The sequence below is a fragment of the Cottoperca gobio genome, unplaced genomic scaffold, assembly GCF_900634415.1.
Source record: "Cottoperca gobio unplaced genomic scaffold, fCotGob3.1 fCotGob3_318arrow_ctg1, whole genome shotgun sequence".
In the NCBI taxonomy this organism is placed as follows: Eukaryota; Metazoa; Chordata; class Actinopteri; order Perciformes; family Bovichtidae; genus Cottoperca; species Cottoperca gobio.
Genome location: NW_021166926.1, coordinates 132,562 through 156,767, shown reverse-complemented (window position 1 = coordinate 156,767; position 24,206 = coordinate 132,562). Strand labels below are relative to the sequence as shown.

The 24,206-nt window shown below is 38.8% G+C and overlaps 1 protein-coding gene and 1 non-coding gene across 2 annotated transcripts in view; one reads left to right on the top strand and one right to left on the bottom strand.

Moving 5' to 3' along the window:
- LOC115005547 (serine/threonine-protein kinase Nek5) overlaps positions 1 to 24,206 on the bottom strand; it is a gene marked incomplete at its 3' end in the record, with an annotated part of 59,501 nt that overhangs the window by 23,686 nt on the left and 11,609 nt on the right. The window contains exons 2-11 of the mRNA XM_029427417.1: positions 20,477 to 20,604; positions 20,109 to 20,205; positions 19,333 to 19,514; positions 14,717 to 14,787; positions 13,382 to 13,468; positions 9,284 to 9,338; positions 8,939 to 9,052; positions 8,167 to 8,253; positions 7,917 to 7,983; positions 219 to 325 (exon numbers count right to left, since the gene is read on the bottom strand). Of these exons, the coding sequence (XP_029283277.1) occupies positions 219 to 325; positions 7,917 to 7,983; positions 8,167 to 8,253; positions 8,939 to 9,052; positions 9,284 to 9,338; positions 13,382 to 13,468; positions 14,717 to 14,787; positions 19,333 to 19,514; positions 20,109 to 20,205; positions 20,477 to 20,599 (990 nt within the window). The remainder of the gene's footprint in view (positions 1 to 218; positions 326 to 7,916; positions 7,984 to 8,166; positions 8,254 to 8,938; positions 9,053 to 9,283; positions 9,339 to 13,381; positions 13,469 to 14,716; positions 14,788 to 19,332; positions 19,515 to 20,108; positions 20,206 to 20,476; positions 20,605 to 24,206) is intronic.
- trnas-gcu (transfer RNA serine (anticodon GCU)) lies at positions 14,052 to 14,133 on the top strand. The gene has a single exon. It is a non-coding gene; the product is annotated as a tRNA-Ser (tRNA).

The following is a 24,206-nucleotide window of genomic DNA, read 5'->3' as shown; positions in this document are numbered from 1 at the left end:
CTGATGAGACACTCTGAAGTGACACTCTGAAGTGACACTCTGAAGTGACACTCTGATGAGACACTCTGATGAGACACTGAAGAGACACTCTGATGAGACACTGAAGAGACACTCTGAAGAGACACTTTGATGAGACACTTATTGCCAGTTATTATTATTATTATTATTATTATTATTATTATTATTATTATTATTATCATTATTATTATAATGATTACTTTCTTGTGTGCCGGGGTGAAGGCTCTGACTGTGACTCTCCATCCTGGTTTAGCAGAAAGTTTCTTGACGGCGGCGCCGGGTCTCTCTCTGGACTTCTGTTTGTTCTCTGGAGGACAAGAGACTCAAGTTAAACACAAAAAAATATATTAGTGTCACTTTTAATGCTGCTTTCTGTCAGGGCAGCACACTCATGTGCTGCATTTAAATATAAATTAAATAAAGTATTGCAACATGTAACACACACATTAATGTAACAGGAACATGTAACACACACATTAATGTAACAGGAACATGTAACACACACATTAATGCAGCAGGAACATGTAACACACACATTAATGTAACAGGAACATGTAACACACACATTAATGTAACAGGAACATGTAACACACACATTAATGCAGCAGGAACATGTAACACACATTAATGTAACAGGAACATGTAACACACACATTAATGTAACAGGAACATGTAACACACACATTAATGTAACAGGAACATGTAACACATACATTAATGTAACAGGAACATGTAACACACACATTAATGTAACAGGAACATGTAACACACACATTAATGTAGCAGGAACATGTAACACACACATTAATGTAACAGGAACATGTAACACACACATTAATGTAACAGGAACATGTAACACACACATTAATGTAACAGGAACATGTAACACACACATTAATGTAACAGCAACATGTCACACACATTAATGTAACAGCAACATGTAACACACACATTAATGCAGCAGGAACATGTAACACACATTAATGTAACAGGAACATGTAACACACATTAATGTAACAGCAACATGTAACACACATTAATGTAACAGGAACATGTAACACACACATTAATGTAACAGGAACATGTAACACACACATTAATGTAACAGCAACATGTAACACACATTAATGTAACAGGAACATGTAACACACACATTAATGTAACAGGAACATGTAACACACATTAATGCAACAGGAACATGTAACACACACATTAATGTAACAGGAACATGTAACACACACATTAATGCAACAGGAACATGTAACACACACATTAATGCAACAGGAACATGTAACACACATATTAATGCAACAGGAACATGTAACACACACATTAATGTAACAGGAACATGTAACACACATTAATGCAACAGGAACATGTAACACACACATTAATGCAACAGGAACATGTAACACACACATTAATGCAGCAGGAACATGTAACACACACATTAATGCAACAGGAACATGTAACACACACATTAATGCAACAGGAACATGTAACACACACATTAATGCAACAGGAACATGTAACACACATATTAATGTAACAGGAACATGTAACACACACATTAATGTAACAGGAACATGTAACATACACATTAATGCAACAGGAACATGTAACACACACATTAATGCAACAGGAACATGTAACATACACATTAATGTAACAGGAACATGTAACACACACATTAATGTAACATGAACATGTAACACACACATTAATGTAACAGGAACATGTAACACACATTAATGTAACAGGAACATGTAACACACACATTAATGTAACAGGAACATGTAACACACACATTAATGTAGCAGGAACATGTAACACACATTAATGTAACAGGAACATGTAACACACACATTAATGTAACAGGAACATGTAACACACATTAATGTAACATGAACATGTAACACACACATTAATGTAACAGGAACATGTAACACACATTAATGTAACAGGAACATGTAACACACACATTAATGTAACAGGAACATGTAACACACATTAATGTAACAGGAACATGTAACACACACATTAATGTAACAGCAACATGTAACACACACATTAATGTAACAGGAACATGTAACACACACATTAATGTAACAGGAACATGTAACACACACATTAATGTAGCAGGAACATGTAACACACACATTAATGTAACAGGAACATGTAACACACACATTAATGTAACAGGAACATGTAACACACACATTAATGTAACAGGAACATGTAACACACACATTAATGTAACAGGAACATGTAACACACACATTAATGCAGCAGGAACATGTAACACACACATTAATGCAACAGGAACATGTAACACACACATTAATGCAGCAGGAACATGTAACACACACATTAATGTAACAGGAACATGTAACACACACATTAATGTAACAGGAACATGTAACACACACATTAATGCAACAGGAACATGTAACACACACATTAATGTAACAGGAACATGTAACACACATTAATGCAACAGGAACATGTAACACACACATTAATGTAACAGGAACATGTAACACACACATTAATGCAGCAGGAACATGTAACACACACATTAATGCAACAGGAACATGTAACACACACATTAATGCAGCAGGAACATGTAACACACACATAAATGTAACAGGAACATGTAACACACACATTAATGTAACATGAACATGTAACACACACATTAATGTAACAGGAACATGTAACACACACATTAATGTAACAGGAACATGTAACACACACATTAATGTAACAGGAACATGTAACACACACATTAATGCAACAGGAACATGTAACACACACATTAATGTAACAGGAACATGTAACACACATTAATGTAACAGGAACATCAGATAAAATATAAAACATTTACTGCACAATCAGTACTTTTACTTTAAGTACTTTAACTACATGTTACTGATAATACTTACATACTTTTACTTAAGTACGGTTTTGAATATGAAAGTTAAATTCAGCAGTATTAGTACTTTCCTTAAGTAAAGTCTGCTGTATGAATACTTTAGATGTGCGCCCATAGGTGGATTGAGCTCCTGTTTGTTCTATAATGTATATTATAAATGCACAAACGTCTCAAAGTTCGAGTCAATTGTTCACAACAATAAGTGACGCTACAAAGACACAGATTGTGAGCTGCCAGAGCCGATGAAAGATGAAGACAAATGAGTTTGGTAACTGTTGTGAAGCAGACCAGCGAGTAAAAACAGACACTCCCTGAAAGATTTAAGACTTTGTGTTCTGATGTTACCAAAACACAAAGCGTGCCAAGATTGTGACACGATCACGATCGGACCAATCAGGATCCGGTGGAGATGGAGAAGATAGAGCGAGGAGAGTCACATGTTCAGTTAAAGTGTTGAGGCAGACTGCACATGTTGTTCAGGGGATGACCAAGAGGGGGCACCAGAACCCACATGCAACACACCTGATGAGAACACCTGTTAAAGAGTCACTGCAGCAATGTGCTGACAGTAACAAAGTACTTTTACTAAGTACAGACCAGATTGTACTTCTACTGCACTACATTTATTTGACATCTTACTTACTAATATTTACCTGCTAGTTCACTTGCTTCATTATACTGCTACTTATTTCTACCATGATTGTTTTATTATATATTTTATTTTAAGTGTGTTTGTCTCTTTTATTTAATGTCAGCCACTTATTTGATTTTGTCTTTCATCTGCTCTGTCCCTTTGATTTTGTAACGCTGTAAATCTCCCACTGTGGGACGTACTAACAAAGCAGTATAGTATATATAATATAAAGATATTAAAATGAGCTCCACCTTTACCACCTGCAAAACTGAATATCAAATATTACACCCACCCAAATACTGCTAATGCAGCCCAGCACTTTATTATACACATGTTGTGCATCATATCTTTTTATTATTCATTATCTTCATTATCCGGCTTGTTTCTATCTTATTATCTTGTTTTTATATTATTATCTTGTTTTTATCTTATTATCTTGTTTTTATCTTATTATCTTGTTTTTATCTTATCATCTTTTTTCTATCTTATTCTCTTGTTTTTATATTATTATCTTTTTTCTATCTTATTCTCTTGTTTTTCTATTATTATCTTGTTTTTATCTTATTATCTTGTTTCTATCTTATTATCTTGTTTCTATCTTATTATCTTGTTTTTATCTTATTATCTTGTTTCTATCTTATTATCTTGTTTTTATCTTATTATCTTTTTTCTATCTTATTCTCTTGTTTTTATATTATTATCTTGTTTTTATCTTATTCTCTTGTTTTTCTATTATTATCTTGTTTTCATCTTATTATCTTGTTTCTATCTTATTATCTTGTTTTTATCTTATTTCTATCTTATTATCTTGTTTTTATCTTATTATCTTGTTTCTATCGTATTATCTTGTTTTTATCTTATTATCTTGTTTCTATCTTATTATCTTGTTTATCCTCTCTGGGAACCATCGCCTTACCGCGGTGGAGAGGTTTGTGTGTCCCTATGAACCTGAGAGCTGTGTTGTCTGGAGCCTAGTGCTCCTGGTAGGGTCTCCCAAGGCAAATTGGTCTCAGGCGAAGGGCCAGACTAAGAAGGATTCAAAACGACTTCATGAAAAAAAGTGAAAGGAAAGGAGAGACCCTGCCCGGAGGAAGCCCGGGGCCCCCGTCTGGAGCCAGGCCCAGAGGGAGGGCCCGACAGCGAGCGCCTGGTGGCCGGGTTTGCCACGGAGCCCGGTCGTGCACAGCCCGAAGAAGCTACGTGGTGCCTCCCACCATCCATCCTGTGGGCCCACCACTCATGGGAAAAACCGCTAGGGTTGGGTGCGCTATCACACGGGTGGCAGTGATGGTCAGGGACCTCGATGGACCAGACCCGGGCAGCAGAGGCTGGCTCTGGGGACGTGGAACGTCACCTCTCTGTGGGGGAAGGAGCCGGAACTAGTGCGGGAGGTGGAGCGCTACCAGTTGGATCTGGTGGGGCTTACCTCTACGCACAGTCTTGGCTCTGGAACTGTACTCCTGGATAGGGGTTGGACTCTATTCTTCTCCGGAGTTGCCCAAGGTGTGAGGCGTCGGGCGGGTGTGGGGATACTCACTAGCACCCGGCTGAGCGCCGCTATGTTGGAGTTCACCCCGGTGGACGAGAGGGTCGCCTCCCTTCGCCTTCGGGTTATGGGGGGGAAACTCTGACTGTTGTTTGTGCCTATGCCCCAAACCACAGTTCGGAGTATTCGGCCTTCTTGGAGACCCTGAATGGAGCCCTGCAGGTGGGCTCCAGTAGGGGACTCCGTAGTCTTGCTGCGAGACTTCAACGCACACGTGGGAAATGATGGAAACACCTGGAGAGGCGTGATTGGGAGGAAGGGCCTCCCTGATCTAAACCCGAATGGTCGTTTGTTGTTGGAATTCTGTGCTAGTCATGGAATGGCCATAACAAACACCATGTTCGAACATAAGGATGCTCATAAGTGTACGTGGTACCAGAGCACCCTAGGCCAAAGGTCAATGATCGATTTTGTAATCGTATCATCTGATCTGAGGCCGCATGTTTTGGACACTCAGGTGAAAAGAGGGCGGAGCTGTCGACTGATCACCATCTGGTGGTGAGTTGGATCAAGGGGTGGGGGAAGACTCTGGACAGACCTGGTAAACCCAAACGGGTAGTGCGGGTGAACTGGGAACGTCTGGAGGAAGCCCCTGTCCTAGGGATCTTCAACTCACACCTCCGGCGGAGCTTTTCAGACATCCCTGTGGAGGTTGGGGGCATTGAACCTGAGTGGGCGATGTTCAAAACCTCTATTGCTGAAGCTGCAGTGATGAGCTGTGGTCTCAAGGTCTTAGGTGCCTCAAGGGGCGGTAACCCTCGAACACCGTGGTGGACCCCGGTGGTCAGGGAAGCCGTCCGACTGAAGGAGTCCTTCCGGGTTATGTTATCCGGGAGGACTCCGGAAACAGTTGCAGGGTACCGAACACTGTACACTGTTTTGTTAGAAGCAAAACAGTGGGTGTGGGAGAAGCTATGGAGAAGGACTTTCGGTCGGCACCAAGGTGCTTCTGGAAAACCATCCGGCACCTCAGGAGGGGGAAGCGAGGAACCATCCAAGCTGTGTACAGCAAGGGTGGGACCCTGCTGACTTTGACTGAGAAGGTTATCGGCCGGTGGAAGGAGCACTTTGAGGAACTCCTGAATCCGACTAACACGCCCTCTATGGTAGAGGCAGAGCTGGAATCTGATGGGGGATCATCGTCAATTTCCCTGATGGAAGTCACTGAGGTAGTCAAACAACTCCACAGTGGAAAAGCCGCAGGGGTTGATGAGATCCATCCAGAAATGCTGAAGGCTTTGGGTGTTGAGGGGCTGTCTTGACACGCCTCGTCAAAATTGCGGAGAAGTCTGGGACAGTGCCTAGGGGTTGGCAGACCGGGGTGGTGGTTCCCCTATTTAAAAAGGGGGACCAGAGAGTGTGTGCCAACTACAGGGGTATCACACTTCTCAGCCTCCCTGGTAAAGTCCACTCCAAGGTACTGGAAAGGAGGGTTCGGCCGGTAGTCGAACCTCTGATTGAAAAGGAACAATGCGGATTCTGTCCTGGTCGTAGAACAACGGACCAACTATTCACTCTCGCAAGGATCCTGGAGGGCTCATGGGAGTACGCCCATTCCGTCTACATGTGTTTTGTGGATCTGGAGAAGGCGTATGACCGGGTCCCCCGGGTGATACTGTGGGAGGTGCTGCGGGAGTATGGGGTGAGGGGGTCACTTCTGAGGGCCATCCAATCCCTGTATGCCCAAAGCGAGAGTTGTGTCCGGATACTCGGCAGTAAGTCGGACTCGTTTCCAGTGAATGTTGGCCTCCACCAGGGCTGCGCTGTATCACCAATCCTGTTTGTAATTTTCATTGACAGGATATCGAGGCGTAGTCGTGGAGGAGAGGGGTTGCAGTTTGGTGGCCTGAGGATCTCATCGCTGTTCTTTGCAGATGATGTGGTCCTTATGGCATCATCGGTCTGTGACCTGGTTGTGACCGGTTGGAATGAGGATCAGCACCTCAAAATCTGAGGCCATGGCTCTCAGCAGGAAACCGGTTGATCTTCCTTCCTACCCTCACCTATGGTCATGAAGGCTGGGTCATGACCGAAAGAACGAGATCACGGGTACAAGCGGCCGAAATGGGTTTTCTCAGACGGGTGGCTGGCGTCTCCCTTAGAGATAGGGTGAGAAGCTCAGCCATCCGTGAGAGACTCGGAGTAGAGCTGCCGCTCCTTTACGTTGAAAGGAGCCAGTTGAGGTGGTTCGGGCATCTAGTAAGGATGCCACCTGGCATCCGCCTCCGTAGGGAGGTGTTCCGGGCACGTCCAGCTGGGAGGAGACCCTGGGGAAGACCCAGGACTCGGTGGAGAGATTATATCTCCTCACTGGCCTGGGAACGCCTCAGGATCCCCCAGTCGGAGCTGGAGGATGTGGCCCGGAGAAGGGAAGATTGGGGTTCCTTACTGGAGCTGCTACCCCTGCGACCTTATCCCCGATAAGCGGTGGACGATGGATGGATCTTGTTTATATCACTACTCACCAAATGTAATGTTGTTTTATGCCTCAAATAACAATAAAGTGTTTTATTAAAGTGATTCATGTTATTATAATGCAATAATAAAGATTCTAAAAATGGGCCGTTCTGCATAACGAATACTTGTACTTTCAGAAATGTACAGTAAGTATATTCTGATGCTGAATAGTGTTGTACTTGTAACAGAGTATTTCTACACTGTGGTATTGCTACTTTTAATGTAAGTAAAATATCTGAGTACTTCTTCCACCTGTGGTTATGATTGTTACAGGTGTTACATGAGTGTTAAACATTATGTTTAATGTTTTACTGTTTAATGTGCACCTGCTGCTTGAGACGCTGCTGCTCTGTTTAGATGCAGCACGGTGTGACTGAACTCCTCCTGTATCACCTGCGCACACACACACACACACACACACACACACACACACACTCACACACACTCACACACACACACACACACACACACACACACACACACACACACACACACACACACACACACACATATTCAAATATTGTAAACAACTGAATACATAATATTGAAGTTTAATGAAGCGATCAGATTCATCACCTGAGGGTCCAGGTGTTTGCTGATGTGCTTCTCCAGGAAGGGACGCCTGAGGACAGAACTGACCGAGGGACGGTCCAGGGGGTTCACCTGAAAAACATAGTGTGTGCGTGTGTTTGTGTGTGTGTGTGTGGGGGGGGGGGGTTTTGACCAAATTAGTTTGCAAAAATGTTCCAGACAGACATACTTCATTAGACTCCAAATGACCTCAAACGCGCTCATAACCACCTCCCCAAGTAACCATAACACTTTTACTACCACTTCCCGTCGTTGGAGGGGCAGGACTTGGTTTCAAGTGTCTACGAGCCTTTCTTAAAAAGCTCCTGTAAACATTTTAAAGATGTGTTTCCCCTGGCAGCGTCTGTATGCTGCAAAATGTTTTACAATGGAAGCTTCCTCATGTGCAGCTCAGATATCCTGAGCAGCTGCTCAAACAGTTTCCTCACATTCACACTTTTCTCTTTAACTTGTTTACAGTTTGAACTCGGAGAACTTAGCAGGTGATTAAAGAAATTTCTTTAAGGAAAAATGTAAAGAAATCTGAAAATGTCTGAGAGGAGATGCTACACATGTAAAAACAGTTTCCTGCCTCTGTACTGTTTGTATTGGTGTTTTGTGTTGGATTCTTTTCATGGAGAAATTGCTCTTAATGCTTTCTGAAGGTTGATAAATACAAAGTTCCTCCTCAGGGTGCAAGTCCGAGTCATCCAGGGTTAACTCTGAGGTACTGCAGCTGTATAATAATTCAATAAAAATAGTCTTTAGAGTGTTTGACCTTGAAGAGTTGGATGACCAGCAGGCGAAGGTCGTAGGAGTAGCGGCTGGATACGGGGTTGTAGCGCCCCCTGCAGATTTTACTGACCAGCTGCCGCAGACCGCTGCCCTCAAACTGCAGGTGAACACAGGAACACAGAGAGTGGTGGAACAAGTACATCTGGGAAGCAGGGTGATGCTAACTTCTGGGCTGGCCTACAAAAATAAGCCATCCATGCAGCACTCACTTAGCACTAGTGTTAGAGTTAGCAGAGGCTCTGTGTGTGTGTGTGTGTGTGTGTGTGTGTATGTGCGTGCGTGCGTGCGTGCGTGCGTGCGTGTTTGTGCTGGGTGTGGTGCAGCTTACTGGATGCCTCAGGGTGCAGAGTTCATACAGAACGCAGCCCAGAGACCAGATATCCCTGCAGAGAGGACACACACACACACACACACACACACACACACACACACACACACACACACACACACACACACACCTTATGGTGAGGGATTTTAGATGCAATCTGACATCATTTTAACCGTAATAAACTTCCTGACTTGTTATATCACCCCAGATGTCCTCCGAGCTCATGTTTTGAACCTTGTCAGAATCAGGGAGTGTTTCTATCAAGTCACCACTATTAAAAAGGTTTTTTTTGCATCTTGTGTAACTTGACATCTTGCTTGTTGAGACAGGATTGTGGGGCAGGGCCCAACATTATCCCCTGTCCCCCTGAGCTAAAGTCATAAACACCAGAAACTAAACCATAATGTAATCAGAGCGCAGCTACCAGCAGAAAAGTCTAGTGAAAAGGTTTTCAGCTCAGGAGTCACACGACAGCTTTGGCATTTGCTTTTTTGGCAAGGAAGCAAGTATGTGTGTGTGTGTGTGTGTGTGTGTGTGTGTGTGTGTGTGTGTGTGTGCTCTTGAACATCTATCTTTGTGAGGTCCAACATTTAGACTTGAGAATGAGGACATTTTTGTCCCTTATTTAAAGGACCGTTGAGAGAGTTTAGAATTAGGTTTAGGTGAAAGTTAGGGTTGGTGGCTGAGGGAGGGATTATGTAAATAAGGGTCTCACAAAGCAATGTGTGTGTGTGTGTGTGTGTGTGTCTGTTTGTGTGTGTGTGTGTGTGTGGGAAAGAGGAAGTAACTTTGACCTTGGTTGTATCAAAACAAGAGTGCAGAGAACAACAATCTGTCTAAACTCACAGACAGAGAGACTCACACGCTTCTGTGTGTTTTCTGCAAGTCTGAGTTTCCTGTAAGTGTGTGTGTGTGTGTGTGTGTGTGTGTGTGTGTGTGTGTGTGTGTGTGTGTGTCGACACCCCTCTGACTGTGCTGCACTGGGACCAGATGATGACAGTGTGAGCCTTAATCTCAACCCCAGCGTGTTGAAGTCTATTCTGCGTTTTAACATTTTGGTTTCCAAAACTGAAAACACAAAAGCAAATGTTTGAGGAATAGATTCAACATTACAGGACTGCAATGAGGCAAATAAAATCTGAAAAAGTATTTGTTTGTATGAAATAATTATTAAACACATATTTAAGAAAAATGATAATAAAAAGAAATGGAACAAATACCTAACAATAATACGGTATTATAAGGTATAATATTTAAACAGATGAGATGTGTAAGAACTAAAATGAAAAAAAATCTGCTGGAAGTGTTGAAATCGTTAAACCTTAAAAACCGGCCATTTCAACCGACTTTTGATGAACAATGATTTATATACTTTATTTAGCACTTTGAACTGCAGCAACCTGTGTTAAAGGTGCAATACAAAAAGGTTTGACTGACTGATTGATTGACTGACTGATTGACTGATTGATTGACAAACTGATTAATTGGTTGATTGATTTACTGATTGATTGACTGATTGATTGGCTGATTGATTGATTGACTGATTGACTGACTGATTGGCTGATTGATTGATTGACCGACTGACTGATTGACTGACTGACTGATTGATTGACTGATTGGCTGATTGATTGATTGGCTGATTGATTGAATGACTGATTGACTGACTGACTGATTGACTGATTGATTGACTGACTGATTAGCTGATTGATTGATTGGCTGATTGATTGACTGGCTGGTTGACTAATTGACTGATTAATTAATTGGCAGATTGATTGATTGATTGGCTGATTGATGGACTGACTGATTTACTGATTGATTGACAAACTGATTGACAAACTGATTGACTGATTGATTGACTGACTGATTAATTGGTTGATTGATTGACTGATTGATTGACTAATTGGCTGATTGATTAATTGGTAGATTTATTGACTGGCTGATTGATTTACTGATTGATTGATTGACTGATTGATTGGCTGATTGATTGATTGGCTGATTGATTGACTGACTGATTGGCTGATTGATTGATTGGCTGATTGACTGACTGATTGATTGACTGATTGATTGACTGATTGATTGACTGATTGACTGATTGATTGGCTGATTGATTAATTGGTAGATTTATTGACTGGCTGATTGACTGACTGATTGATTGGCTGATTGATTGGCTGATTGATTGATTGGCTGATTCATTGACTGACTGATTGGATGACTGATTGACTGATTGATTGATTGACTGACTGATTGACTGATTGATTGGCTGATTGACTGATTGGCTGACTTATTGACTGACTGATTTAATTACTTACTGACTGATTGATTGATTGACTGATTGATTGGCTGATTGATTGATTGGCTGATTGACTGACTGATTTATTGGCTGATTGATTGATTGGCTGATTGATTGATTGGATGGTTGACTGACTGATTGACTGACTGATTTAATGACTTACTGACTGATTTACTGATTGATTGACTGACTGATTGATTGACTGATTGGCTGATTGATTGATTGGCTGATTGATTGACTGACTGATTGACTGGTTGATTGATTGGTTGACTGATTGATTTACTGACTGATTGACTGATTTATTGACTGATTGACTTATTGACCGACTGATTGGTTGATTGGCTGATTCATTAATTGGCTGACTGATTGATTGACTGATTGACTAACTGATTGATTGATTGACTGACTGATTTAATGACTTAATGATTGACTGACTGATTTACTGATTGATTGACTGATTGATTGGCTGATTGATTGACTGATTGATTGGCTGATTGGATGGTTGACTGACTGATTGACTGACTGATTTAATGACTTACTGACTGATTTACTGATTGATTGATTGACTGACTGATTGATTGGCTGATTGATTGATTGATTGGCTGATTGATTGACTGATTGGCTGATTGATTGGCTGATTGATTGGCTGATTGATTAATTGGCTGATTGATTGACTGACTGATTGGATGACTGATTGACTGATTGATTGATTGACTGACTGATTGACTGACTGATTGGCTGACTTATTGACTGACTGATTTAATTACTTACTGACTGATTGATTGATTGACTGATTGACTGATTGACTGATTGATTGGCTGATTGACTGACTGACTGATTTATTGGCTGATTGATTTATTGGCTGATTGATTGATTGGATGGTTGACTGACTGATTGACTGACTGATTTAATGACTTACTGACTGATTTACTGATTGATTAGCTGATTGACTGATTGATTGATTGGCTGACTGATTGATTGACTGATTGATTGGCTGACTGATTGATTGGCTGCTATCGTTCAGGCTGTATTGTGAGTCCTCATCCCAAAAGCCTTTTCTTTTGTAACCTTGAAGGTGAAAACTGGCTGTTAAGCAGCTAAACAGGATTATGTTAGAATGAAATAGTATAAAAGAAATGAATATACTTAGTCATGTTGTACTAACGATGTAAAACCTGCAATCAGACTTTAAGAAACATTAGTAAAACTTAGAGAAACATGTTGTTTGTTTTCTAAGATGTTTCTTGAGCTTTCTCTACATCTTTACCACCTCAAACATCAAACTGTAACGTGCGACTTGTAATAATATAATAATCAGTTTATAAACATTTAAATAATAAAAATGTATAACTCTATAATGTAACATATATACGAGTTGATTGATAACTATAACTCCTCCTGTGGACAGACATAAGTGGAGGCTGTTGTATAAACAGAAAGTTAATCATAATAAAAAAATAAAAATACATTTGTAATAATATGAAATATGTCTTCATAGGAGAGCTTATATTATATATTATTATATGTTATATCATTATTAAATGTTAAATGTAAGAGAAACATTGAGGAAAGCCACATTTATTATTGAAACATTTCAATTTCTGTTTATGAAATAAAGTAAAGTGTTCGCTATTAAACAAATGTATTAAGCAAAGTGACATCAGATCACAAACAGATGAGCAATCTGTCCTTATTTCTCTGTCTGACAAGCCACCGCAGCCTGTTGCAGGATAAAAACAAACGCTTGTAGGGATCCTCAATGTGTTTCATGTTGTGGGTGTTAACAGCAGAATACCGGCTGAACGTACGTTTTGTTGTTGTAGGGTCGACTCTCGCAGATCTCAGGGGAGAGGTAGTACGGAGTCCCAACACAAGTCTTGGCCAGCTCCATGGTGCTGAACAGCCACAGGTCACACAAACAGTCAGCGATCAGTATGTGAAGAAAGTATTTGCTTTTCTCTACGGTGTACACACTATATTCCTCAGTGAGCAGACTGTTGCACGACTGGCTGTCACGAGAAAGACAGCCGCTCGTACAAGATGCTATCTGATCCGTCTGTTATTGCAGCAAATAAACATGCCCTCAGGGAGAGATAGCTTTTAAACCCTTTCAACCAAAGAGTAATGTAAGTAGGCCTCCAAAATCAACTGTCTTCATTTCAGGCAGTGATTTGACTTGATGCAGAGGAGGTCACTCTGTCCATCCAACTACTGTCTTATATTCAACAGTTTTCCACTCATTAGTGTTCCTCCAAATTACTAAAGTCTTTGGAGAATGCAGGCATCGATCCCACTACCTCTCACATGCTAAGCGAGCACTCTACCATTTGAGCTAATTCCCCTTCAAATACATGTCTTGTAGCCGACTCGTTTCCTCCAATTCCCCTCTATGCCATGCTTTTCCAGACTTTCCAGCATACGTAAACACTGTGGAAGGTGACCTGGCTCGGGCGTTTACTGCACTTTCAGGAGACAGCAGACGAGGTGGCCGAGTGGTTAAGGCGATGGACTGCTAATCCATTGTGCTCTGCACGCGTGGGTTCGAATCCCATCCTCGTCGTAGACGGGTATCCTTTAGTATGCCAAGTCAACAGAAAAACTGGCTCTATAAGAACTAACATGAGGCTCCTCAGGTAAGGAGCAGTAAAAGGGCAGACCCACAGGAAGGCAATCAATGCAGCTGTGGCTGAAAAGAGTAAATACTGTCTGGGTTGCCTGTTGACCGTCAAGAAGTAACCATAAGACTTACACACAGGTCTGATCACCCAACGGAGGGCCTGACTGATTAAAGACCGAAGCATCCAGTCGCTGTGTCTGAATGGCAGCAACATTCCCAAGAACAACCTCACTTCAGTCATTGTATTGTGGAAACGTTAGGGATTGTTATATTTAATCAATTTCCACAACTGTTTATTATACCTCATCAATTAGGAAACACTAAAAATACACAGTGAGTCCTGCAGGTCGGGTTAGGGTTAGGGTTGTGTGTTTACATGTCCTGCTCCACAGTTTGTGGAATGATAATGACTTGTTTGGAGGTCTTCCATGTGTTACAGAGTGCTCGGTGATAAACAGCTGCACTGTGTGTGTGTGTGTGTGTGTGTGTGTGTGTGTGTGTGTGTGTGTGTGAAGATGACACTTACTTATTCAACATTCTAGCGATTCCAAAGTCCCCCAGCTTTGCTTTCATCCCTCCGCTGGTTAGGAAGATATTCTGCAGCAGAGGGAGAGCAGGAATGAAAGCATGTCTGTGTTTCCAGCAGAGAAACAGTGACTGTGCATGTATTGTGTGTGTGTGTGTGTGTGTGTGTGTGTGTGTGTGTGTGTGTGTGTGTGCGTGCGTGCGTGCGTGCGTGTGTGTGTGTAAACAGATATGATTGATGAAGGATAGTGATGGTTGTGAACAGAGACGCAGTCTGTGGTCAGTTATTCTGGGAGATGGCACACAGTGAGCTCTTTGTTCAGAACCAAGCTGAAGCTCTCTCACAATCCTCTGAACTCTGTAATAATAATACTCGTTAATTAGAAAGTTTGTGATGACGTTGTTTATAATGTCCCGGATCGACTACTGTAATGCTGTTCTCTCTGGCCTTCAAGCCAAACTGCTTAACCGACTTCAAATCATCCAAAACGCCGCTGCCCGGATCACGACCCGCACCAGATCCTCTGAACACATCACCCCCATCCTCCTGAACCTTCACTGGCTCCCTGTTCAATCCTGGATCAACTACAAAAACATCCTGCTCACCTACAAAGCCCTTCACAAACTTGCCCCCACCTACCTAAGTGACCTCCTTCAGGAGTACCCCCTCCCGCTCCCTCCGCTCATCCTCAGCTGGTCGACTGATAATCCCCACATCACGCCTCAGCACCACGGGGGCCTTCAGCTGCTCCCAGACTCTGGACCTCCGTCCCTCCACACATCCGACAGTCCGAAACTGTTACAACATTCAAGTCCCAACTCAAAACTCACCTGTTCAAAATCAAATCAAATCAAATTTATTTGTATAGCCCAATATCACAAATTATACATTTGTCTCAGTGTTTACAGACTGTACAGGTTACGACACCCTCTGTCCTTAGACCCTCTGTCCTTAGACCCTCTGTCCTTACACACTCTGTCCTTAGACCCTCTGTCCTTAGACCCTCTGTCCTTACACCCTCTGTCCTTAGACCCTCTGTCCTTAGACCTTCGCATCGCACAAGGAAAAACTTCCTAAAAGAAACCCCACAATTAAAGGGGGAAAAATAGAAGAAACCTCAGGGAGAGACTGAGGAGGGATCCCTCTCCCAGGACGGACAGACGTGCAATAGATGTCGTGTGTACAGGATAAACAACATAGTACAAATACAACATTTGACAGAAATGATGTTGTGTTGGAAAAAGAGAAAGTTTGGATGAATCCAGGAAAATGTCAGAAAGGCTTCCTGGTGTCCAGCAGGACCAGGGCAGCAGGCGCAGCCACGATTCCTGATCCTGACGTAAACTTTATCAGTGGCAACCTGCCACATGAGAGACAGACACTCCGGGGATGATGCCCCGGATGATGAGTTAGTAACATACATTTACATAAATACATACAGATAGAGAGGGAGAAGAAGAGAGGGAGGGGAGGAGAGAGGAAGAGAAGGAAGAGAGCAGGGAGGTGTCCCCCGGCAGTCTAAGACTATAGCAGCATAACTAGGGGCTGATCCAGGGCAAACCTGAGCCAGCCCTAACTATAAGCTTTATCAAAAAGGAAAGTCTTTAGCCTGCTCTTAAATGTGGAGAGTGTGTCTGCCTCCCGAACACAAACTGGAAGCTGGTTCCACTGGAGAGGAGCTTGATAGCTGAAGGCTCTGGCTCCCATTGTACTCTTAGAGACTCTAGGAACCACAAGTAACCCTGCAGTCTGGGAGCGTAATGCTCTAGTTGGTTTATAAGGTACTATGAGATCTTTAAGATATGCTGGAGCCTCACCATTAATTGATTTGTAAGTCAGGAGAAGGATTTTGAATTCTATTCTGTATTTTACCGGGAGCCAGTGCAGAGCAGCTAATACAGGAGTAATATGATCCCGTTTCCTTGTTCTTGTCAATACACGTGCCGCTGCATTTTGGATCAACTGAAGAGTCTTAAGCGACTTTTTGGGACAACCTGATAAAAATGAGTTGCAGTAATCCAGCCTTGAAGTAACAAATGCATGGACTAGTTTTTCTGCATCATTTTGAGACAGGATGTGTCTTATTTTTGCAATGTTACGTAGATGAAAGAAGGCAGTCCTTGAGATTTGTTTTATGTGGGAGTTAAACGACAGATCCTGATCAAAGATGACAGCAAGATTCCTTACAGTGGTGCTGGAGGCCAAGTTAATGCCATCCAGAGCTTCTGTAATTAGAAAATGCGTTTCGGAGGCGTTTAGGGCCAAGTATAATAACTTCAGTTTTGTCTGTGTTTAAAATCAAGAAGTTGCAGAACATCCAAGTTTTTATGTCCTTAAGGCATGCTTGAAGTTTAGCCAAGTGATTGGTTTCGTCTGGTTTAATTGATAGATATAATTGGGTATCATCTGCATAGCAATGAAAGTTTATAGAGTGGTTCCTTATAATATTGCCCAAAGGAAGCATATATAAGGTGAATAGAATCGGTCCAAGTACAGAACCCTGCGGAACTCCAAGACTGACTTTGGCTGTCATGGAGGATTTATCGTTAACACGTACAAATTGAGATCGCTCAGATAAATAGGACTTGAACCAGCTTAGTGCGGTTCCTTTTATGCCAACACAATGTTCCAGTCTCTGTAGTAGAAAGTCCTGATCAACAGTGTGGAAAGCAGCACTGAGGTCTAACAAGACAAGAACAGAGACAAGTCCTTTGTCTGATGCCAATAGAAGGTCATTGGTAACTTTCACCAGTGCCGTCTCTGTGCTATGATGAACTCTAAATCCAGATTGAAAAACCTCAAATAAATTATTATTATGTAAAAAGTCACACAACTGTTTTGCGACTGCTTTCTCGAGGATCTTAGCGAGAAAGGGAAGGTTAGATATCGGCCTATAGTTGGCTAAAACCTCTGGATCAAGACCAGGCTTTTTAAGAAGTGGTTTTATTACAGCTACTTTAAAGGATTGTGGTACGTAGCCAAATAATAGAGACAGGTTGATCATATTTAATAACGAAGTGTTAATTAAGGGTAAAACTTCTTTAAACAGTTTAGTTGAATCGGGTCTAAAAGACAGGTTGATGCTTTAGACGATGAGATTGTTGAAGTTAGTTGGTTAAGGTTGATAGGAGTAAAACAGTCTAGATATATTTCAGGAGTTACAGATGTTTTTAAGGTTCCGGAGGTTGAAGTTAAGTTGTTACTGATTGAGGTCAGGAGGAGATTAATTTTGTCTCTAATAATTATAATGTTATGGTTAAAGAAGCTCATGAAGTCGTCACTACTGAGAGATATAGGAACATGAAGGCTCTGTAGAGCTGTGGCTCTCTGTCAGCCTCAGTGCTGAACAGAAACCTGGGGTTGTTCTTATGTTCTTCTATTAAGGAAGAGTAATAAGCTGCTCTGGCATTACGGAGAGCCTTCTTATACGTTTTAAGATGATCTAACCAGACTAAACGAGATTCTTCCAGTTTAGTGGAACGCCATTTACTTTCAAGATTTCTCGACTTTTGTTTTAGTTTGCGGATTTGTAAATTAAGCCATGGAGCTTTCTTTTTCTGTTTTATGATCTTCTTCTTTAGAGGAGCGACAGAGTCGAGTGTTATTCGCAGTGAGGCTGAAACTGGCCTACTCTCTGTAGTCTCCATCATCCTGTATCCCCCCCCCTCTTCTCTTTATTGCTTTCTTCCTGTGTCTCCACCAGATCTCTGGTGTTGTTAGTTTGCTCTCCAACGTCCTGCTGTTTTTATCTCTTGTATTTTGTACGGTGTCCTTGGGTGTCTTGAAAGGCGCCTCCAAATAAAATGTATAATTATTATTATTATTATTGTACAAGTTGTACTAGGAATACATGTCTGTTGGTGACAGGTTCATCTGGGCCTGAAAGCTTCCGACAGCAGCTGTGATCCGGTCGGATCATCTAGAAACGTTTTTTAAACGTTCTTTTTGTAAATGTCTTGAACTGATGAAGATTAACTGCTCATGAGATGTGATCATTTGCATAAAGTTTCATTCATACAATGTTAATCCGAAGGATTTTAAGAACTTCTTTCTGATATCAACACGCGTTTTAATTATATATATTAATTGTTCAGTCTATTATAATTTATATTGTTTTAATTTGTGTATTGTATAGTTAATATTTCCCTCTGTATTGCAGTAGAAGTATACAAATGAAATGAAAACTGAGGTACAGTACAAGTACCTCAAACTGATAATAAACTGTGTGTGGATCTGTTTATAATAATTACATGAATGAATAAATAAAGAGATGAAAATGAAAGTTTAATTGTGTTAATCACAAACATCTTTGATTATTTACCTTCAGTCAGGAAACCTTTGATAAATAAAGTGTTTGATATTCAAAAACTCTTGTTCCAGCTTCAAATTGAGGTGCAAACATACGCAAAGTAAGAATTATTGTTATTATGATATTATAAACACTATTATAGAATAAACTGTACAGTATATATGAATTGTATGCAAAATTGTCGGAGGAATGTGCACAGGAGGAAGAGTTTGTAGCGTACGGGGATGTGTGTGTGTGTGTGTGTGTGTGTGTGTGTGTGTGTGTGTGTGTGTGTGTGTGTGTGTGTGTGTGTGTGTGCAGCAGTTACCTGAGCTTTGATGTCTCTGTGGAGGATCTTCCTGTCGTGGATATGTTTGAGGCCGAGGCAGATCTGAAGGAACCAGTCGACCACCTGCTGCTCAGTGAAGAAGACTCCTCTCTGCATGTTGATCTTCTTCATCAGATCTCCTCCGTCACAGTACTCCATCACTATATACAGGCTGCCCCTCTCTACACACACGGATTACATGTAATCAGATTACTAAAAGATAAGTAACTACAATCAGACCACAATTAGCAAATATATTATCGTTACATTTCTGATTACGTCTTTAAAATGTGGCAATTTAAAATGATGAACTTGTTTTCATGATAATCGATCATATTCTCATTTATATCAAAGAAATTTTCTCCTCAGACAGTTTTGTTAATGGTGTCTTTACTATATAAAGATATATATATATATATATATATATATATATATATATATATATTTCTCTTTTAATGATGTAGTATGGATAATGGAGTTTTCTATTTCCTTTTTATTGACATTACAAATGTAAGACACACACTGTAAATGCTGAATATGCAAAATTATTTGATTATTATTATTATTATATCGAACACGCTGGATTATGTTCGAGGTTCTGGCTCTTTTTACTGATTGTGCACCTGCAACATGGAATCATTTATAAAATGAACATTCAAATGTTTAATGTCCTATTTCCCTTTAAGTTGTTCTTTGCTTTTTATTAGATATTATATATATATATATATATTGAGCACAAAGACATGATCACATGTTCAGAACACAGTCACACTCACCTTGAAAGGACCTGATGAAGGTGACGATGTTCGGGTGTTTCATCTTCGACAGCAGCGTCACTTCTTTCTTGGACGCTTCCTTTTCCCTCTCGGACATCTGAGCAGCAAACACACTTTTAATCCACCGAGCCAACGCTTTAACTGCCTGCGTGTGTAAATCAACCTAAATCTATTTTTGGATTGGTTTGATGTGTATGAAACTTTCCTTAAAACTAAAGTTTAGTGACTTTGCAGAAATCACTGAAGGAGAACTAAACACTTGTGGACATGTCTTTATACAGTGTTATTTTCTAACATTAAATTATAAAAACAGTTTTATTCATTAAGGTGCAGTTTGTCACCTGAGCGGCAGGTTGTTGGTGACGTACCTTTCTGAGGTTGATCTGTTTGACCACACACTCTCTGTCTCCTCCTCCCCCCCTCTCTCGAACCAGGAAGGCTTTACCAAACGCACCCTCGCCAATCTGACGGACGACCTCATAGTTGTTCATAACACCTGGAAGACATTAAACATTAAAGTCTCTACGCAAAGAAATGTGAGGAGAGAAAGTTTTTGAACTGCTGTATGAATAAGATAATAAACAGAACGATAAAACAATGTGACGGCAGCAGATTCCCAACACAAGTATGGTTGTGCATAATATAACTTATATATATGATAACACTATATTACTACTAGGCTATATTGTTATTATTGTGCAGTATTATTATTGACCTACATTTCTATGAAGTATATTTCCTTGTACTGTATTATTACAGTAATAAAAATGTATTTCATATACCACATGTATTATGTAGGCTGACAACATTATTTAGACTAAACTATATTTCCCTCTGAAGAGTGGATTAGAAGTATAAAGTCACAGAAAATGGAAATACTCACGTAAACTACAAGTACCGTTAACTCAAATGTGATCAGTACTTGAGTAAATGTACTTAATTACTTTCCACCACAGTTAATAAATAACACTAACTTAATATCTATCTATCTATCTATCTATCTATCTAATCTATCTATCTATCTATCTATCTATCTATCTATCTATCTATCTATCTATCTATCTATCTATCTATCTATCTATCTAACTAAATAACTAACTATCTATCTATCTATCTAACTAAATAACTAACTATCTATCTATCTATCTATCTATCTATCTATCTATCTATCTATCTATCTATCTATCTATCTATCTATCTAACTAAATAACTAACTATCTATCTATCTATCTATCTAACTAAATAACTAACTAACTATCTATCTATCTATCATCTATCTAACTATCTATCTATCTATCTATCTATCTATCTATCTAACTATCTATCTATCTATCTAACTATCTATCTATCTATCTAACTAAATAACTAACTATCTATCTATCTATCTATCATCTATCTAACTATCTATCTATCTATCTATCTATCTATCTATCTATCTATCTATCTATCTAACTAAATAACTAACTACTATCTATCTATCTATCTACTAAATAACTATCTATCTATCTATCTAACTAAATAACTAACTATCTATCTATCTATCTATCTAACTAAATAACTAACTATCTATCTATCTATCTATCTAACTAATAACTATCTATCTATATATCTATCTAACTAAATAACTAACTAAATAACTATCTATCGATCATCTATCTATCTATCTATCTATCTATCTATCTATCTATCTATCTATCTATCTATCTATCTAACTAAATAACTAACTATCTATCTATCTATCTATCTATCTATCTATCTATCTATCTATCTATCTAACTAAATAACTAACTATCTATCTATCTATCTATCTAACTAAATAACTATCTATCTATCTATCTAACTAAATAACTAACTAACTATCTATCTATCTATCATCTATCTAACTATCTATCTATCTATCTATCTATCTATCTATCTAACTATCTATCTATCTATCTAACTATCTATCTATCTATCTAACTAAATAACTAACTATCTATCTATCTATCTATCTATCTATCTATCTATCTATCTATCTATCTATCTAACTAAATAACTAACTATCTATCTATCTATCTATCTAACTAAATAACTATCTATCTATCTATCTAACTAAATAACTAACTAACTATCTATCTATCTATCATCTATCTAACTATCTATCTATCTATCTATCTATCTATCTAACTATCTATCTATCTATCTAACTATCTATCTATCTATCTAACTAAATAACTAACTATCTATCTATCTATCATCTATCTAACTATCTATCTATCTAACTATCTATCTATCTATCTATCTATCTATCTATCTATATATCTATCTAACTAAATAACTAACTAAATAACTATCTATCGATCATCTATCTATCTATCTATCTATCTATCTATCTATCTATCTATCTATCTATCTATCTATCTATCTATCTATCTATCTATCTATCATCTATCTATCTATCTATCTATCTAACTAAATAACTAACTATCTATCTATCTATCTAACTAAATAACTAACTAACTATCTATCTATCATCTATCTAACTATCTATCTATCTAACTATCTATCTATCTATCTATCTATCTATCTATATATCTATCTAACTAAATAACTAACTAAATAACTATCTATCTATCTATCGATCATCTATCTATCTATCTAACTAAATAACTAACTAAATAACTATCTATCTATCATCTATCTATCTATCTATCTATCTATCTATCTATCTATCTATCTATCTATCTATCTATCTATCTATCTATCTATCTATCTATCTATCATCTATCTATCTATCTATCTATCTAACTATCTATCTATCTATCTAACTATCTATCTATCTATCTAACTAAATAACTAACTAACTATCTATCTATCATCTATCTAACTATCTATCTATCTATCTATCTATCTATCTATCTATCTATCTATCTATCTATATATCTATCTATCTATCTAACTAAATAACTACTAATAACTATCTATCTAATCTATCTATCTATCTATCTATCTATCTATCTATCTATCTATCTATCTATCTATCTATCTATCATCTATCTATCTATCATCTATCTATCTATCTATCTATCTATCATCTATCTATCTATCTATCTAACTATCTATCTATCTATCTAACTATCTATCTATCTATCTAACTAAATAACTAACTAACTATCTATCTATCATCTATCTAACTATCTATCTATCTATCTATCTATCTATCTATCTATCTATATATCTATCTAACTAAATAACTAACTAAATAACTATCTATCTATCTATCGATCATCTATCTATCTATCTATCTATCTATCTATCTATCTATCTATCTATCTATCTATCTATCTATCTATCTATCTATCTATCTATCTATCTATCTATCTATCATCTATCTATCTATCTATCTATCTAACTATCTATCTATCTAACTATCTATCTATCTATCTAACTAAATAACTAACTAAATAACTATCTATCTATCATCTATCTATCTATCTATCTATCCATCCATCCATCCATCCATCCATCCATCTATCTATCTATCTATCTATCTATCTATCTATCTATCTAACTAAATAACTAACTACTAACTATCTATCTGTCTGTCTGTCTGTCTGTCTGTCTGTCTGTCTGTCTGTCTATCTATCTATCTAACTAACTAACTAACTAACTATCTATCTATCTATCTATCTATCAATCTATCTAACTAACTAACTAACTACTAACTAACTACTATCTATCTATCTATCTATCTATCTATCTATCTATCTATCCATCTAACTAAATAACTAACTATCTGTCTATCTAACTATCTAACTATCTAACTAACTAACTAACTATCTATCTATCTATCTATCTATCTAAATAACTAACTAAATAACTAACTAAATACTATCTATCTATCATCTATCTATCTATCTATCTATCTATCTATCTATCTATCTATCTATCTATCTATCTATCTATCTATCTAACTAACTAACTAACTAGCTATCTATCTGTCTGTCTGTCTGTCTGTCTGTCTGTCTGTCTATCTATCTATCTATCTATCTAACTAACTAACTAACTAACTAACTATCTATCTATCTATCTATCTATCATCTATCTAACTAACTAACT